At 37.6% G+C, this 19,318-nt stretch overlaps 3 protein-coding genes across 10 annotated transcripts in view; 1 reads left to right on the forward strand and 2 right to left on the reverse strand.

The window, feature by feature from the left end:
• Nucleotides 1–19,318, reverse strand: part of LOC105462924 (protein retinal degeneration B) — a 61,707-nt gene that overhangs the window by 22,023 nt on the left and 20,366 nt on the right. For 5 of the 8 annotated variants that reach the window (XR_976131.1, XR_976130.1, XM_011709854.1 and 2 more), the window contains exon 1: nt 12,442–12,597. The exons of 1 other annotated variant lie outside the window; for it this stretch is intronic. The gene's annotated coding sequence lies outside the window, so the exon portion shown is untranslated. Of the gene's footprint in view, nt 1–877; nt 1,190–1,869; nt 2,092–12,441; nt 12,598–19,318 lie in introns of those variants that run through there. 2 more of the 8 variants (XM_011709852.1, XM_011709851.1) reach the window with 2 other exon arrangements.
• Nucleotides 3,375–6,244, reverse strand: LOC105462923 (cytochrome c oxidase subunit 6A1, mitochondrial-like). The gene is made up of 3 exons (XM_011709849.1): nt 5,831–6,244; nt 5,010–5,164; nt 3,375–3,843 (listed from the first exon to the last, which is right to left on the reverse strand). Exons 1-3 carry the CDS (start codon nt 6,066–6,068, stop codon nt 3,724–3,726), a joined length of 513 nt encoding a protein of 170 aa, XP_011708151.1. The 5' UTR covers nt 6,069–6,244; the 3' UTR covers nt 3,375–3,723.
• LOC105462922 (putative glutamate synthase [NADPH]) overlaps nt 14,692–19,318 on the forward strand; it is a 32,309-nt gene continuing 27,682 nt past the window's right edge. Inside the window, exon 1 of the mRNA XM_011709846.1 lies at nt 14,692–14,945. The gene's annotated coding sequence lies outside the window, so the exon portion shown is untranslated. The remainder of the gene's footprint in view (nt 14,946–19,318) is intronic.

Consider the following 19,318-nt stretch of genomic DNA (forward strand, 5'->3'; position numbering starts at 1 on the left):
ATCAACGCATTCGGTAAACGGCATCTGTTTATTATGATACATCGCTATTATAGGCTGGAGTATGGCCTTGGTGCATAATTGATAGCTGAGCGAAATAATAATGGGTTATTTGCAACACTGAATAATGGAGTAATATTTACACGTATTTTGAACGCTAAATCACGTAACTGTTGATTACATTGTCAATAATCGTATGAATTATCAATGTGTAACCTCGGTATTTTTTACGCTGTGTGCGCTCTTATTTCCTTCAATTCAAATTATACATGCCCCGGGGGTAAAACAAATATATGTTTCTTAAAAAGGTCATGGCATTTCAAGTTACGTTACTACTTTTTGCGAGCTCGAACAGGAAGACAACGTTAATTTCAAACCTCAAGGATATATTTTAATTCGTTCTTCATCGTGTGTATCGTCATTCCCATAATAGCCGCGTGAAAAATATTATCCCATAAAAATCGGCCGATGTAACTATCGATTTTCCAGGGAAATAACTCGCGCGGCACGTAGCAGTCGCGCGTTCTCGCATCGAGAGACAGAAGCAATAAACAAAACGTTACGCAAAACGTTTATTTATACGCGCGCAGGTCAGCCCCGGCGCTCGTGCGTCCACTCGAATTTTATATCGCGCGCGAAATTAGCAACCGGCAATTACGCGCGACACAGATATCGGCTCGCTGCAAAATCCCGCCTGCATCGATGAAACTACAATCGTTCCTGTAAACAAACACACACATACGTAAACACCCGCACACATAACATACGTTACACCTACTCAAAATTGCAAACTTTAATCGCCGTGCTGCCCGCAAATGCACGTTTACTCTGTGCGCGAATGAGAGCAGATAGTAGATGTTGATGATAACGTCGGACGTACCATTCACGACACCACCAACATGCGGCGCAGTTTCCGGAAGAGACACTTCGAGTTTTTACATCTTCCTCGTGTCCCGATTAAAGTTCGCTTCGCGGAAGAGAGATACGCGGTATCTGGACACGAGGACACGCATGTCACTCCGTCACTCCGGTTCGGAGAAATTTGCGAAATCACACTCGCTCAACGATACGATAATTGATCCTTTAATCTCCAAATTCGCGACCATTCGTCGCGCTTCACACGAAGCGCGAAAAATTGCGAAGAGAATTCGCCAAATTTACACGCGATTTTCGATGAATAAACTCTTATTTTCTACACGTCAAAAAATTTTTTATTAAATCATTTTTATTCCGTATATATAATTTAATAAAAAAACATATATAACTATATATACACATTTGTAAAATATATTTTTTTCAGAAATAAAATATTGTGGAATTGTTAATTAAACAAATTTGTTAATTTAATCAAGAATAAATTTTAAGTGACGATAAAATGAAACAAAATGTAAAGCAGATTATTGTAATTAATAATGTAATATTATTAATGTAATATAATTAATATTGTATCGCGAGAAAAGAGAGAGATTTTATAAAAAAATCTCTGTAAATAATCTTTAACATAAATGATTTTTAAAATCGATGACAATTACTATATATTTTTCATAAATAAGTGTAAAATGTGTTCTTCAAAAAAACTTTACATCCTTCATTTATCCATCATTTAATTGATAATAGAACATAGAAATTAATGCATTATCGTATTATATTTATTATCCTTTTCAAAACCTATCGCACAAAAGATAACATCTGCACTAATAGTATCATGGCATTATAGACTCAAGAATTTTTTTTAAACTCAATACTGAAGACGACAAAGAGCGACACAATTACGAAATAAAAGTTAACACGCGTCGCAATCAATTAAAGAAAATGTTCGTAACTTTTTTTTATATTGTACGAGTTGACAACGATTAAGAGGAAGGGACGTACCGTCAAAAGCGTTTTGGCGAAGAAGGCGGGCGGCCTAATTTACCGATAAAAGGGTTAAACAATGACGTCAAATGATGTGAATGATGTCACAGCGCGGGGACGGTGGAGGCGACGATTGAAGGGTACTAAGGGGGGCGGCACGGCACGACGACGACGGGAGCAAGTGATGACATCGAAAAGAGACGAATACACACAACATGCGAACACGGCGACGCGCCGCCACCGACTGACGGCCGAGCGCGGACGAGGCTGCTCGATTGCGCGGCGCGATCGCACGCGCGACTCGTCGAACCCGCGAAATCGCTGCCAGCCAATCGGAGCTCGTACCTCGAGACCCGACGAGCCCGCGGGCAGGGCCGTAAATTAAACGGCGCCAATGAACAAACATGTTATTTTACAACAAAGAGCGGGCCCGCGCGCGTAGATCGCCGTACGTTTACGCCACGTCACATGGTCGAGAGATTTACGTATCCGGTGGTCTGCGGTTACCTTTTTTCTCTCTCAATTATTAAAATATTTAAAAGACTCGTTTATATATACTATACATGAGGAACAGCGTTGTTTAGAGATAAAGATAAATGAATTTTAAAGGTCTACACACACATTTCCAACATGCTTCTATATTTTACACAAGATATTACCAATGCACTTTTATAAGGATTATATCGCATTTTATGATGTAAAAGTGTACTAGTAATATCTCTCGTAAAAACGAATAATGCGAAATAATGTGCAATTTATTGAAGAGAATTTCCAATGAACAATTTCCGTGCGATCGCGTAATGACGCTGAAAAGATCTGCAGTCTACCAAAGACTATCGCGTTTCATTGCAAAATGCAACGGAGGACGGTCGAAGGCGTTTGCAGATCTCATATGCGCGTCCCCGAAATGAGAGATTCTCGTGACAATTCCGCGATGACAGCTCGAAGACATGTACTCCGCCCCCTCATCCGCGTGGCGGATATACGCGAGATCTCGCCGGGGATCGTTTCCAGATAATGGAGACGTGATACCGGAGATTGTTGTTAGATAATAGAAATGTGACGCCGGGGTGGTTAACTCGCCACTGCCCGGACAACCACCGTCCTCCGCCGCCACCCGGTCTATTGATCGCCCCCGAACGGCCAAGAAGGCGCGAGACCAGCTGCGCCACTCGCGCGCCGGCGAACCCCCGCGAGAAGGCGAGATCGAAAAACGGCGTCGCGACGCCGCGACACCGGTGTGCGCGTCTCGTCTCGTCTTCGCCGGAGTCACCTTAACCCTTCCGGGACATCTGTCATCGTCGCTCTAATTCGACAGTGAAAATATCCCGTCTTTCGAGCCTGTTCTAACCCTGTTTTTGTTCTCAAACAACCCTCTGAAGTCTTTTGAAATTTCAAAATTGTCAAGAACCGTTGGCTCCTTTATTCTTTTATTCGCTTAAAATTTAATACAGTAAATTGATCTAAAATACGCGGAAAAATGCAGTCTGAATGACGGAAGATGTAGTAATATAAGAGAAACATTTTTGACATAGCGATTCTAGGAATTTTTTATTTATTGAAACTTTCATACAGCGAATTCAAACATTACCAATAGATTGTTATTTCCATAACAATTTCAAATAAATAAGTGTCATCGAATCGTGAGTAACGAATGAGCTGCAATTACTTTACGCAACCAAGAGTCTTGCTCCATTAAAATATTAATATTTTATATATGATTTCCCCCCCCCCCCTCTCTCTCTCTCTTTGGCGTCAAGAACTGATTAAAAATTAAAACAACCGCCGCGTGTCGAGCAGACAAGCTATCATATCCGTCTCGCTGCTATTTCCAGCTACCAGTAGCAGGATCAAGTTATTCCCACGCTTCTGCTAATTGCCCACTTTCTTGGGCAATGCATACGGATCTTCGACTTCATAACCGTGTGGCGGCACCGCGTTTTTCACGGGATTATGGAACAACGAGTGATTTCCATCGCCCCAAGGAAACGGCTGTTAAAAATAAAAGAAAGTTATGCATTGCGGATTTCTTAGTTATTCGCAAAATTCGAGTATTCGAATGAGCTGTCGGAGAATTAATATTTCCTAAGTAGATTCGAGCTAAGATTAATTTGCTATCCATCGTGTAAAGTCTCCGACAGATGACAGATGAGTAATATCAATTTTATACAGTTTCTTGGGTTTCTAGATAGACAAATTAATTTTACCACGAGTCACTGAAAAAAAAGATTGACGCGGTTAAAAGAGGTGTAATAAAACAGAAAAATAACTCTGTTTACAAATTCAAAATCAAATGAGACGAAACTTTTCTCCATCTCCCTTTTGCGAATTTAACGAAATATAGCAACAATTATAGTGAAATTTATAGCATAGGCGAATTAGAGTGAGGTCAATGAAATTGTGGGTCTTCATTAGTCGATAATTGAGACCGTCAAGGAAATAGGTTAAACTGTCAAAGAGGCACAACAGAGTATCCGTGATGCAGAAATGACCGAATAAGAATTTATATAAATTCCAGAATTACCAGAATATAATAATCATGCAAAATTGGAAAAAAAAAACTAATACAAATGCGGATTTCTTAGACATTCACGTATTGAATATTTCAAGAATAATATTTTCAAAGTAGATTGTATCAAGATTGACTCGCTATCTCACTTTTAAAGTGAATTAAAAGTAGAGAAGGAAGCAAATTATATGTATCTTACATTCGTCTTTATGCTCAATCGATGCAATTCGTGAATAAAAATTCTACAGAGAGCAAACTCTGCAATGTGTCTTAAACGCCGTGCGTTATAATGGCAGATTAATTACATCTCGCATTCATTTTCATATTTGATTAATTCAAATAAGCGCAATATAAATTCCGTGCGTAATGTCCGCAATGCAATTACTCTGCGATTGATTCATAATTTTATAAATTTATATACAAAATAAATTGTGTCGCGCGCGGTGTGTCAACGATTAAACTTCCACTGACGAAGATCGATCGCGAAATTCGCCGTTTGTAGTCATAAAACAGCACGGTAGCTCCGCTGCGCGAGAGAGAGCCTACGTTCCGACGGTTACGTTCACGTAACCGTCGGATAATAATGGTAAGAAAGATTTCTTAAGTCCTCCTTCTCCTGACAGCTCTGACAAATGGGGCCGACCAGAACCTTAGTCCGACGATACATGTACGGGAGATCCAGGAACGGCTCCCGCGGCTGCTTCACTTTTTCTCGATGCCGCGCAAAGGTGATCACCGACATGAGCACGATGAGCGGTAACGCGCAGAACGACAGCATACGCCAAAGTACGACCTTGCGTGGATCTACGCTCACAAACGGTCGTACGGTTATTTACACTGTGATTAACGATTGTTGTTAGGAATTCCACGGCGAAATTAAATTGCATTGCACTCGTCATCTCTCCCGACGATTAAATTAAATTCGTGCCAATTCTCAATCTATAAAGTATTTCCTCTTTATGAACGTGCAATGAAATATCGAAATAAAAGGATGGAATATTGAAGTGAAACAAATTTAATTAGATTTTGAGTTATTGCTATGACATTAATTAATTGCGTTCAAATTTTGTTTTAATCTGCAGCAAATCGAGAAAAATATAAAAATTCGATTAATTATATTTAATTCTCGTGTAATATAACTTCAATGTGTTCAATAACTTTCTCTTTCTGTATCATATACTTGTACTTTTATACTTATGTAAATTATAAAAAAATAATTATTTTATCTTCTATACAAATTTATACATATTAATAAATAAAATTTATAGCAGTTTAAACTCAAAGTTCCATTTTTTCCAGAGAGATACACAACTCTGGCCTCTCTCGCGTTTCCTCCACTTCGATATAGATCATCGTTCGCAATTCTAATCTCAGGCCATGTAAATCTCGGCGTCGCAGAATTCCTGGTGCGCCAAGTCGCGAATTTATCGGGAAAGTTTGAGATACGCGTGGAGGAATTCCCAACGTTACCGGCGTGCGGGTGAGAAAACGGCGGCTCGGGAGGAGGAGGACAAGGCGGTTTCGTTGGCGGTGAAGGAGGCTCGCAGCGAGGATCGTCATCGACGTCCGTCAGGTCGGTGCACGGATCATCCTTCTTCGACACGGTTCGCGAGTCGCAGCCCTTCGATCTCTTGAACATGCCGAGCTTTCGCCGGAATGTCAGACACCGCAAATCGGATGGCCTCCAGATGCGAGCGAACGACGTCATGTTATATGCCTCGTGTCGTCTCGCCTTACGGGAATCCTCCCGGCTGCGCCCTCGGATTCTCTCGAGGGAAATACGGGGTGAAAGGTGCAATCGAGACTTTAAGAGTTCCAACCACGGACAGGCGCTTTTCGTTTGACGTTACCGTCACGGTTATATTTCGCGATAGTCAATTGACATTGGATGGCTTAGGGGAGCAGAAAAGTGAATAACGAATTTATGAAAAATTCGGCATGGTTGAATATTGGCTAAATCTCCGGAAATCCTGGATAGATATATCGGATGCCGCGCAAGAGCGTATCGAGACATGGAGTTTACGATGGATATAATATAAAATCGAATTTGTAACACGTATTATTCGAGCTAGTTTATTTAATATAACACCCGCGACGTTGCCCGCGAAACCCTAAAAGCAACGGTTCGATACGCTCTGCTATACGACGACGCCCGCCGACGCGGGTCTTAACGGGACGTCGAAGAAAATGTGGCTCCGTTTAATCCCTCCGGAAGATGAGATTAATGGCGGAGTGCACTTAAACGCGAGGACGTCGCGCTCACGAACGGATGCGCCGCGTGACAAACGGGCACATCGCTTAATCCGCACTTTATCGACACCCCACTACGTCTGGACCAGACGGAAGCTGGTAAACAGCCCGCCACCTGCATATCGCAATTCCCACCGAAAATATTTCCATATTTGCCTCTCGCGACACATATTCCTCTTCGATCAAGTATTTTCTTGGAAGCTCGGTCGCGAAAAACTCGTTTCGTCAAAACAACTTTTTTACAACTTCTAAACACAATAACAATAGCGCTTGTTATTTATCAGAGTTCACTTTGATTTGAGAAACAAAGATATATAAAATCTAACTATATTATAATATAATTATTATATTATTATATAATAATTATAATTAGTATATTATTATATAATAATTATAATATAATAAATATAATATATTATTATGTAATATAATATTATATAAAATAATACATAATTGTAATCATATAATACATTCGATTAAACGAAAAGTTTTTTTCGTTTTTTTTTAAATATTTATATACTATTGTCATCTCTTAGCAAAAAACGAAACAAACTTTTTGCTCAACTCAATAATATAATTATAAAATTATTTGATAATAATTATATAATTATAAGTAACACGTAATTATATAATTAATAATATATACAGTATATGACAAAATTGTTACGATAAAATCACATTCAGATTATAAATCGTATATAATGAAAAAAAGGGTTTGTATATACATATTTGTTTAGCATTCTCTAAAGGAGCGAAAAGAATAATTGAAGCTTGCCTGCCTAAATTTAGTCCTAATCGCAATAACCGGCGCCACACGTCAAGAAACCATATTTGACCTTCCATTCCCATAAAGATTGAATATCGAGTGAAGGAAAATAAAATTGTTTGCGAGCCGACGACAAAGGGCTCGCGCTGCAATTCCGCCTCGGATCTTTCGCGTTGGCATTTAATTACGCCTCTCTCACGGAGAGTCGCAAGTATTTGTCTTCTCACGCCGCGGCCGACGAATGGGGGATTTTCAGAATTTGATGGAATTGTAATGTCAACCGGTCTGACCTTTCGAGGGAAGCGCGGCTTGTCGGATATTCCGGTACGGTATTAATACAATAATTGTGCGAAAATACCAAAGGCTCTCCGAGCATCGATCACGACGGATCGTTAGGATTATTATTAACCCCAGACATGGAGGTTTTTTTTATCGATAAAATAAGACTGCCCACTCCTAACTTATTTGCACGATTAACAGAAATGTATTGGCTTCGATCGATTATGCGCCTTTTTCTAAGGGCTTTCCGTCCCCCGCGTTTGTTTAGTATTGACCCATATACAGAGAGAGAGAGCGAGAGAGAGAGAGAGAGAGAGAGAGAGAGATTTATAATCCTTATTCGATTAAACTTCGTAAACTTGATTTTCGACGGAATGGAAATCCATCATGAATTATACATGATTTCCGTCCCGTTGACGCCCCGTCGATGTTTATTTGTTTTATTGATAAATATGTATGAATACGTCCCAAATAAATGCTCGGAGCGTATTAGCGCACTTTCGAGAGCGCGCATTAGTACTTCCTAAACAGACATCCAAAATATTTTTCTACTTGTTTGCTTTCACGGGGATGATAGCGAATTATCCTGCGAACGAGCAGAAACAATGCCGTCGTGGGATCCGCACCGGAGCTGCTTTCTAGGAAACGGGGGTACATCGATGCGACTTGCGCGGCAACCTTTGACATTTCAAAAGGGCGGGTCGAAGTTTCCTTTCCACCCTCCGAGGGTAGGCACACTCCCGGTGTGACCCAACATCCGGCCGAAATGTGTACGGCGCATAAAAGATCTACGTACTAATTTGCTGGGCTGCAAATGAGTTTCGATCTGGTGAGCCTTGTAAAAGCTTAAGCAAGACCTTGATGTTCGTTAATCTCCTTCACTTTCTTTCTTTATTTTTCCTACTTCCTCGATCCTTTCCAGAAGTTGAACGTAATGCATCTTCTTTCTTCCTTCCCTCCCTCTCGCCCTCTCCCCTCTCTCTTCACCCCCCGCGTTTTCGTCGTAGCGACATTTGTAAATGAAAGTGCACACGCGAAGCGCACAAAAAGCGTTCAAAGTGCATGCCATGATCTCATATTTCGTTCGAAAAATGTATAAATGTCTCTTTTGCCGTTAGAATTCTCAAAATGTGACTTGTACCAGTTTATTGTGATATGAAGATACTTTTTGCAGCTATACCAGCACTAGAGAGTTCTGCTTTACATTTACTTCATATTCTCCTTTGAAGTCAAATATACAGAATCATATCATAGTGTGTACATTTGGTAAAAAGAGCGATATTACTTTTTTATAAAAAAATTTAATTGTCATATTTTTTTCATCCTTTATAAAATATTACTATCAAGAGTATCAAGTAATTAAAAACTGTCTAATTTGAAATATACTTATCAAAATATTTAATATAAAATACACTTAAAATTAACTTTAAATTTTAAATATATAACAAAATTACATTTTGTTATATATTTACGATTATAAACCTTGATTTACTATCTTTCAATCGTTCACAGCTAAAATATTATCTATGATTGAATACATACTTGTTAAAAAAAAGATCCTTTTATTTTGTAACAAGAGAATCGTATCAATTGTGCATCAAATGTACGTATTATCGAATATCTTATGCAAGAAATAAGAGAATCTCGAGGACCATTTGTTAAAAATCACATGTCGTATTCAATGATGTATTCAACAGTTTGCAGAATCAAGAGACCGTTAAAAAAAAATATGCGAGACAATTGATTCAAGCGAGACATATGGATTCACCAGGCTGGAAAATTCCGCGAGAACAAAGCTCTGGAAGTAGAACAAAAATTATGAATACCTATAGACCCAAGAAGGTATAGAATCAAGTAAAAATCTGAGAAATGCAAAGTTAAATTAACAATTTATTAGAAAAGCTCTTGAAATAAAAAGAAGACCCACAGAGGCGAAGCTCTGCGAAATTAAGCGAAATCTATAAATCCATAGGGATTCAGGGAATAACGAGAGATAAAAGAACGACGGATAATTTTCCCGAGGTCTTTCTCTCAGCGCAACTCGCTCAATCCTGAAAGTTCGTGGCATCTTGTGCATTCATTCTCATCACGTATTTACATTAACCGGTAAACAGAGTTCTCGTTTCGAAGGCACGCGGACGCCGTTGGAAATTAAATCGACCACACTTTTTGAGTTTCAATTTCTAATTATTGCAGACCATAATTAGCAGCGGGCATGTGCGGTTTATCATATGTAGTTCATCATTCAGCTGCGCGAACCTAATTGCGTCGCCCGGCACGCGAGAATCTCTCCGAGGCCGCATCGTGTATGTGGCACATCTCCATTAACCGCAATATAACAACAAGCTTGCCATATCGTTTAATTAAACAAGGCGGAATAATTGAAATTACTAAAGTAGCGCTTTTTCCTCAGCTAACGTCTACTAACCTTCACTGCGGACGTTGCGGATTCAATTTCTGTCATAAAAAATTTACGAGCGAGCTTTTTCGTATAAACGAGTACAAAACTATTTCTTTATCATTGTTATAAATAGGATATTTAGAACAATAGGACTATAAAAATAGGACATCTGAATGATAAGATATTTAAGAAATAGAATAGACAGGAAAAGGAAAAGAAAATAATTTATATGAGCGCAAAAATATAGACATATGCAGTAGATAGATAAAGAAGTAAATCCTATTATTCCTTATCTTGTGACTGGTAATCTCATTGTCACCTCTGCACTATTAAGCTTACTAAGCTTTTCTACTGAAAATTGGAGCGAGCCTATACTTAATCGATTTTCCAAATGTCTGACGTCATTCATGACGTCTCTAAAAGAGAGAGAGGAAGATAGTTAAAGTTCGCTCTCGCTCAACCGAAGCGACGTCAACGTTATGATGTCTTAGGCTATCGTCAACGTCATAACGGGAGTGAAATAATAACGAGACATAGTTATTTATACTGGACACCACGGGCACGACATTTTCCACAAAGTGGAATATTAATCGCAAATGTCAAAACGAGTCCCGAGTGTGAAAAGCGAGAAGCGCGATTGAAAAACATTTGTTTTCAAAATAATAACAGAGGCAGAGTGAACGCGCGTTAAAAGTAGTAAACTACTCGTTCGATTAAATCGCTCTAAATTTTTATTTGCGAAAACGAAGTAAAAGTTGCGACTAACTGCGAACTAAGAATCGGAGATTTAAAAATGCAAAATTTCTATATGAGAGTCACAGATATTCACAGCGACTAAAAGACCAAATTTTATGATGAAACTGATAATAACTGCAAATTCAATTAATTGGTATTTAATAAATTCTTATAATCTTATATTAAATAATCTTATTTTATTCTATATTCCATTTCTCATCTTACTATTTTCTGATTAGTAATATGATTAAAAATGCACAATTGTTGCAAGATTATTTTAATAAAAAGGTTATTCAAATGAAAAATAAAGATAAAAAATGAGACAATTAAAGCAAGATATTAAAAATATTTTTAAAAAGCAATCTGTGCTCCTATTTGCAATAAAACAAAATATAATAACTTGCTAATCATATAAAATATTTTATATGATTGAGATAAAATATTTTCTAAATAATTATTCACAAATGATTTTATCTATGTATAAGCGTTTCTAAATTTAAATAGACGATTTATCAATTTTATGAAGAATCGTCGAATAAATAATTTACGAATCTACAATCTGAATCCACAATTTGTTGAAGGTGCAACCATATTATGAAACAATCTTTAGAACTAAAGATCAAAGATCTAACTCAATGACATGCAAATACAAAGGTCAATGGATTTTGAATTCATGAAGTCAAGTATCTGTGAATCCATGAATACGAACAATTCCGGTGATGACTAATTGTCCGAGATGTACGCAGCAGCATCCGTGAAATAAATTATAATTCCTACAGTTGTCTTAAGATACTATAAGTTACATTATATCAAATTAATTATAAATTAATTAATTATATTAAATTAATGACACTCTGTTTCACAAATATTATTTTTTCTAAATTGTAAGTAGGTTCAATTTCACCATTAATCCAAAATTTTATTCTACGTGCTGTATGAAATAACTTGATGCGGGTTAAATTTTGAAGTAATTGAGAGAAGGGAGTATATAAAGAAATCTTATTAAATTTACGAATAATTTGGAAAACGTGATATTCATTCAACACTATAATATGTGCGCTTAAATCTCTAATAATCTTTAAACCGGCGGAATATTTAATTCGGAACGAATAATTTTATTCAAATTAAAGAATTATTATATCTTATTTATCTCTCCGGTTTGCCATCAATAATTTCTATCGATATTTTTATCTTATCATATTACTAGACATCATGATAATTGATACAAAGGAAATATATAACAAAGGATATATATATATAATGTATGTAACGTGTGGCTATAAAGCTCTTAAATGGAAGAACATACATTGTCGAGATAGAGCGAGAGAGAGAAAGATCATTCTCTCTACATTAAAAATTCTGTCTATAAAGCTGTTTCTAGCACGTGCCTTCCTTCTTCCCCTCTCTCTTTCAGTATTTCTCTCCTTCATTGCCTTCCCACTTCTGACTCTTATGTACGCTACTGTCCATCATCATCGATTACCGAAACATATAAGGCTATCAAATTGCTCGGCAATTCATCACGACGATTCATACGCGCTGTTTCGCAATCGCCGACAATTTCCTGCCGTTCGCCAGGCACGCAGTCGATTTGTCGCTCGGTTGTACATACGCACTCGTCAAAACGCAACCAATCGATCACCGACTTACCGATTCCCCAATAAGCTGCCTGATCGCCGACAGGTGCTCCGATTGCGGGTATACCCGCGAATGTTCACATATACGAACGATCACACGCGACGATCGTGCGGCCGCAAGGTGTTCCCCGGCATTTTCACGCGACGACTCCTCGGACGCGGCCAAGGCGAGACCCTACGTCGGGATGTCATCTCGGTTGATAAGGCAGCTTCTTCGACGCCTGCGCCGTTATGATTAGAAGCACATTGCCGTATCTAGTACGGGTACTCGTAAATCGCAGACTCGCGTAAATAAGGCCCGGTCCGTCTCGCGTGTATACTCTTTAGCGCCGAGACGTACGAGACCGTGTCTTTTGATCTTTGATGACTCGAACGAGCGAGAAACTTTTTGTTTCTGGTATTTTTGCGCAACACTAAAGGAGTATCGAAGATATTTGGATCTTTTAATTCCTGATATATTAATCAATCTTTGGATCTTTGGCTTCAAACATCCTCGAATTTGAAAAATATGTGCATAAAAATTCTCAAATTCTTCAATTCCATGATATTACATTTTTTAATATTTTGTTTTATATATATATATATATGTATATATATATATATTATATATATTATATAAATGTATTCAACAGTAATTATACAAATTTCTTGAAAAATTGATATATAGATCTTTACTGTAACAGTTTTTAATTTTTCGATGTGAACTTTGACTTTGAGTAGTTCCATATCCTTGACTTTGACAAACGTTTCATGAATCAACTCTAAAATTTTCAAATTCTTTAATTTTGCAATATTATGAGTCTTTATGCATTCAGTATACATATTTATAAACATATGTTTTTATTAATAATTATAAATTTATCTAGAAAATTTATACGGACTGTTTCATTTCAATTATCCTACTAAAATATCTCAAGAATAGGATATTGAGAAAAATTTCAGACAAAAATGACCGTCTTGGTGATTGCAAGACAAAAGTTTGCTACATCAGTTTAATTGTACATAGTGCCACTTTTCAAATTTTTGCATGGCGGTCATTTTTTCAAAATGGCAATTGATTTTTTTCGTTTTGTGAACGTTGTAGCAAATATTGAAACGAATACAAAAATTTTTAAGCCATGCAAAAATCTGGAAAGTGGCATCACCTACAATTAAACTGATATGGCCAACTTCTATCCTCCTCGGAACCATAAATTTTATCTGAAACTTTTTTCAATTCCATGTCTCATTCTCGAGATATTTTAGTTCGTCAATTAAAATAAAACACTCTATATACAGATCTTAATTATATTTTTAATTTCTCGATATTTAAATCTTTGCTTCAGTCTCCTATTTTTTTTCAGTTCATCGAACGCGTGCCTAAATTAAATCTCTGTTGCTTTGTAGAAAATAAATCGAGCATCCTTTTTCATAACTTTTTACAGTATTTGTCTATCTTCGAAATCGATTATTGAGCAGAACAAGATCGCATTACGAATTTGATGACACAACATATTTTCATAACGCTGTTCGTGGACAAGTCTGCCGGTCGTACAGAAATGGCCAATGATTATTCGCTGCGTACGCAGATTGCGCCGGCGTGTCAGCTGTTTCATTCAAAACCCACCATGACGACTCCGTTTCGTTCAATTCAACAAACAAAAGAACGGACAGAACAAAATTTACGGGGTGTCTTGAGGATAGATCAGCGGAGTAAATTATGTCGAAATTATTTACAAATCCATTTTATATTACGTCCTATTTGTGAATTCACACGTGATTCCACGTCTTTTCTCTCCAGATTTCTCCTTATGAATTATATAGATCCGCCCCCGTAGTTGTATTCTTACGCCTACGAGTCACTCATCGATACAGAATAATGACGTGAAATGCCAATGACGGCAACAATCTTTTAAAACTTCTGCGAAAGTTATGGAACAAAATTAAGAAAAAAAAATGGTACTCTTTAGGATATCAGACTCTTTATTTTAATACCTTAAAAGTTTACCTCGCAAAGTAGTTTTTCGAAAAAAAAGCAACTCTAAATTAACTAAAAGACACTCTAAAGACATCAAATGTATATCTATAATATTCTCAATCATAATTTTATTACCGATAAGAAATTTCCTGCACATATTGTATGCGTGTAAATGGGACACAGATTTAGAAGGACGAAGGAAGAAGGGCGCACTCAAATAGTGGACGCTCCTGCGCCCTTATTACTCTAGTTACGTCACTGGTCGTCTGGTCGTCACGCGTCGTCATAGTGAAAATCCGCCAGTTAAAGTGGGGTTGCAGGGGAGCGCACGTCAGGTTCTCGGTGTCGCCGGTGCGAGCGGCTTTTCCTCGGAGGTAGCGAACGTTCAGCGGAGAGAGAAAAGGACAGGTGTCTCGAGAAGATAATCCACGAACGCCGTTTTCCGGCGCGAAAACTGGTGTACGGAGCGGAGCCGAGCCGAGCCGAGCTGAGCTGAGCGCGGCGCAGCGGAGTGGAGGCGGAGCGGAGCACGCTCCTCATCGATCCTTTCGACAACGCAGGTAAATCCCGGGTGCGCCCTTATTCTCGCGAAGGGGCGAGTCATAACGCATTGTTGTCACAAAAGACCGGCGAGATTCGAAGGAGAAACGAAAAATACGCTGCAAGCCCGAAACGAAATCAAATACGGGGTGCGCGGATTTCAAGAGGATCCTCGAGTTAATTTCTGCGAACGTTAACGAGGGGTCGCAGGCGAATCCTGTCACATTCTCATTCTTGCGAGAGAACATATTTTTCGGTATATTTCAGAGACAAATCGGAGATCCGATAAAGAATACGCGTAGAATTCAAAATGAGGGAGGTAGGAGTGTCGGAAACGCATGAAACTCGAAAGATATTTCAATTTACTGTTACAGATGTGAGAAAAAGATTTGAAGAGAGTTGTCAATATGTTTCTTCGTTACAATGAAAAAAACAATTTTTTTTAACCGGCAATTTCGGTACTCGTGACCCCGTAGATAAAGCCTGACATTTACGTTCGTTGTACAAATGACCTCCCACACTTCGATATACCACCGTTAAAAAATCGTTAGTGTCAATGAGTTTTAAAGGAAATCTATAGCAAGAGAATTCTACGTCGGTAAAATATCATAGTATTTATATTGGCATAAGGAAATTTTAATATAGCTTTGTACAGTTAATAGTTTTGCACGACTGAATTCCCAACTTTTTTTTAAATAAAAGAGCTTACATGCAAATTACCACCGAGAGAAAAAAATGATTGCAATTATCATAATTTAACTATAATGTTTATTATCATAATTTAACTATAATGTATATAGTCACTTTCATTACCAACTATATATTTAAATAAATACACAATACACTATCTATTTAAACAAATATATAATTGGCACTAAAAATGACTTTACATTATAATTAAATTATGGCAATAACCATTTTTTAATGCTTTTTTAATGTTAATAATGATAATTATATTTATAGTTTTACTAAAGGACTAATAAATATAATTACTATTACTTACATAATAATAATAATAAATATAAAAACGGAGCTTCTAGCCATAATTATTTTACCATTATAGTCACCAATATCAAACACTTTTCTTTCAATATAAATAATAAATCGTGACTACGAAAGATTATGGTATTCGAGTAATTTTATCTGACTCATTGATTCCATTCCGCGATATGTTTACACGTCAACAGTACGCGTATTTGTCATGCAGTTTGTCTTTGTCATCGACTGCAAACAGACCTAACGTCGAAATGATTAATTATTAGAATATGACAAAAGACAAAGGAGCGCATAATGAGGAAAAATTTATTTTCGCCCTCTGAAAAATTCAAAACCGGAGTGCGGTATCGCTCAATAAACCGTCTTTCATGTGAAGAATAGCCTGCTGTACGCTGCTCTGAAGGAACGAAAATGTAGCCGAGTCCCCAAGCTCTGCTAATCTCAACGATAAATAAGTGTAAGTTACACTTATCGCTGAGCTTGAGGGGAGAGTAAGAGAAACATCAAAACCTTAACTCTATTCATGGCGTTTGCCCGTGCTGTTTGTTCGAAATTTCGTGCGACTGGATTAAAAGCCAATTTACACTTGCGTCTTACTTATACTTTGCACACGCACGCAGAGATCGCTCATCGCCGGGGACAGTTAAACCTTCTTCTCTCGATCTCGAGTACGAGCGCCAGTTCATCGGCCGGCATGCCTGTACAGTATCGATCTGCGCTTTATTCCGCGATATCGCTCGCTCTCCTTTAAAGACTTACCGACCTCGCGGGTTGCACGAACCGGCCGCATGTCTAGCCGCATAAAAATTTTATTAATAGCAGTACCTGCATTTTAATAAGACCGTATCGTTTCCTAACGTCTCGTAGCACCTGGGAATATTTTATAAACGATGAAAAAAATGCGAGATTAAGTAACCGAACTCGCGCGCGGCTCTGAAGTGAAAAGTTTTATTTCTAACGTTTCTACTTACCGATGACAATATAACTCTTGCGTAACGTGAACACGTTTAATTAATTCTCCCGCAATTAACGAGTGTAATTAACGTTTGATCGAATGCAATTAACATGAAAATTATACCGTAACACGCGCGATAATTGCACCGTGATAATTGCATCACTTACTTTTATAACTTACAACCTCAAATAACGATTATTTTCCGTTAAGAATAATAAATAAACAATGTAATAAATGGAAATATTCTGTGACACTTTGCGCTTACGTTTTACAAGTTTGAAACAATACGCGCGATAATTGCACCGTAATAATTGCATCACTTACATTTACGAATTACAGCTTTAAGTGTCTGTTATTTTCTAGGGTGTAATAAATAAACGGTATAACAAATGGAAACACTCTGTGTGATACCATACGTACTTGTGTTTTACAACTTCAAAACAGAATGTTCAAAAAGAGAAACAATCTCTTCACATTCGAACACGTTTCACGTTCGAAGCAACATTGTCACAAATCGCATTCGGCTCACGATTCTCTACGCGTCTCCGTTTTCCTTCTTGGCTGTTTTAACAACTTATGTAGTCACTAATTAATACAGCACATTAAGAAACTTCTTCAGAGACATTTTACAATTCCACGTTCCAACACGATTAAGCGAAAAATATGTAATTACCGAAGAATATAAGACACGGAGCGAACAAAAGAGCGTCTCACCGTAGTGATTCATATCGATTTCTTAAGAATGTCTTCCTACGATAAGCCCTCGATAACGCGATAATTAATCGGGAATCAGAAACTCCAACGTGAAATCAGAAGTCTATTGCGCTTCGGTTATTCGAGACTATATCTATATACACCTCCAGCGATCGATATGTCGAAGAATTTATTATAGATACCATTCACCGAAGAAATATATAGATCGAATGCCATCATTGTGCACGCCCGTCATTAAGAAACTGTAATCAGATATTTTCCCGGCGCGGCGAATTGAATTCTCTTTGATGGACAGCGTATATATACGTACGGAACGCGGGGATTTGTTATCAAATACGAGGCTTATCGAATCGAGCCTCGTGTCGGACGATGCGTGCGAATCATGCAGTCGTCGTATGCCTCTGCTCTCGATAATGGAAATGCGAGGATGCGTGTATAGTGGGGCCGCGATAACGCGAGAATTGGGATCTTCACTTGCACGATAACGTGGAATCTTTCCAGTCTACCAGCCCGAGACGTTGCGATCACCGTCGTCGTGCCGACCTTGGCACGATAATGACTCCTGGCGCAGCTTGGCTTGACGCCTTGCTCTCTCAAGATAACGAGAATGTTTGAATTATGATTAACCGACGCGCGGAAGTTGGTTATCTGTCCTGTTATATCTCCGCTCGTTAACGACGAATGAAACACGCATTAGTGCCCATCACGCTCAATCGGCATATTATCGTTTACATGCACGCATTACGATTATTCCGAAAATGCACGAAAGCGTGTGTTTCTGTTTGTTCGGCCGTCTTTATACGATAGCGAGAAATTCCAGACGCGCTAATGGAAAAGACCACCCGCGAAGGACCGGGTTTGCGTAAGACCTTATATTGCGACACGCGTTTTGTGTGTGTGTATTCGGATTGCATAATCTCGTGACAAAATGACGTGCGGCTTTTATGTTCTTAAGATGCGTGATGCTGACGTCAAACAGCCTATAACCGAGGGGGTGTCCTCCAGAGCAATGAGTTATCCGGAGACATCCAGTTCTTCAATTATCTAGGCACGTAAAACCGAGCGGAAAACACTCGTCGCGGGGGGCCTTCTTTCGTGAAGCCAAAGCACATTTCTTGTAGAAAGAAATACAGATAATTTAATTAAATTTATAGTTATAATTGTATTTAGTTAACTTTATCTTAATCAAACTTAATAATAATGTTTTCTCTATAAATTATTGTTGGTTATATAAATATATTTTCTCATTTTTCTTCCCCGTTTGCTGTCTACCATTTTTATTTCTTTTATAATTCTTTCAAAAATTATCTGTTCTTTAAGATATTGATTTATAAATTAATGTTCACCTTTAATTTAATTTTTTATTCCCGAAAAATAATTCTATTATTCGAAAATAATTTTTACGAAATATTGAATCGGCTTTTATTAGCTTACATATTGAAATGCATTATATATAAAAATATTATATGCAATAGCTATCTAAATTAATTATTTAAGATGAAGTTTTAGTGACCTTAAGATTAAAAATTTGTAACAATAAAATTATTATAAATATAATCGGAAAGAAAAGACATTAAAATGAGAGAAAAAAAGTAAACGTGACTAAAATTCACATAGTTATTTAGCTCTTTAGACTTTAAAATTAGCTACAGAAATATCAGATTCTATTATAATTGCGACCTTGAATACTCTTGGACAGTCAAAAAGATTTACTACTACTATTCATTT

The sequence above is a fragment of the Wasmannia auropunctata genome, unplaced genomic scaffold, assembly GCF_000956235.1.
Source record: "Wasmannia auropunctata unplaced genomic scaffold, wasmannia.A_1.0 LD336092.1, whole genome shotgun sequence".
Lineage (NCBI taxonomy): Eukaryota > Metazoa > Arthropoda > Insecta > Hymenoptera > Formicidae > Wasmannia > Wasmannia auropunctata.

Excerpts from the sequence above, each read along its gene's own strand:
- LOC105462923 (XM_011709849.1), bottom strand. The coding sequence starts at position 6,068 with ATGACGTCGTTCGCTCGCATCTGGAGGCCATCCGATTTGCGGTGTCTG. Across the intron at positions 5,165-5,830 it reads GTTTTCTCACCCGCACGCCG|ATCCACGCAAGGTCGTACTT; the intron begins GTAACGTTGGGA and ends TTGTGAGCGTAG. Across the intron at positions 3,844-5,009 it reads ACATGTATCGTCGGACTAAG|CCGTTTCCTTGGGGCGATGG; the intron begins GTTCTGGTCGGC and ends TATTTTTAACAG.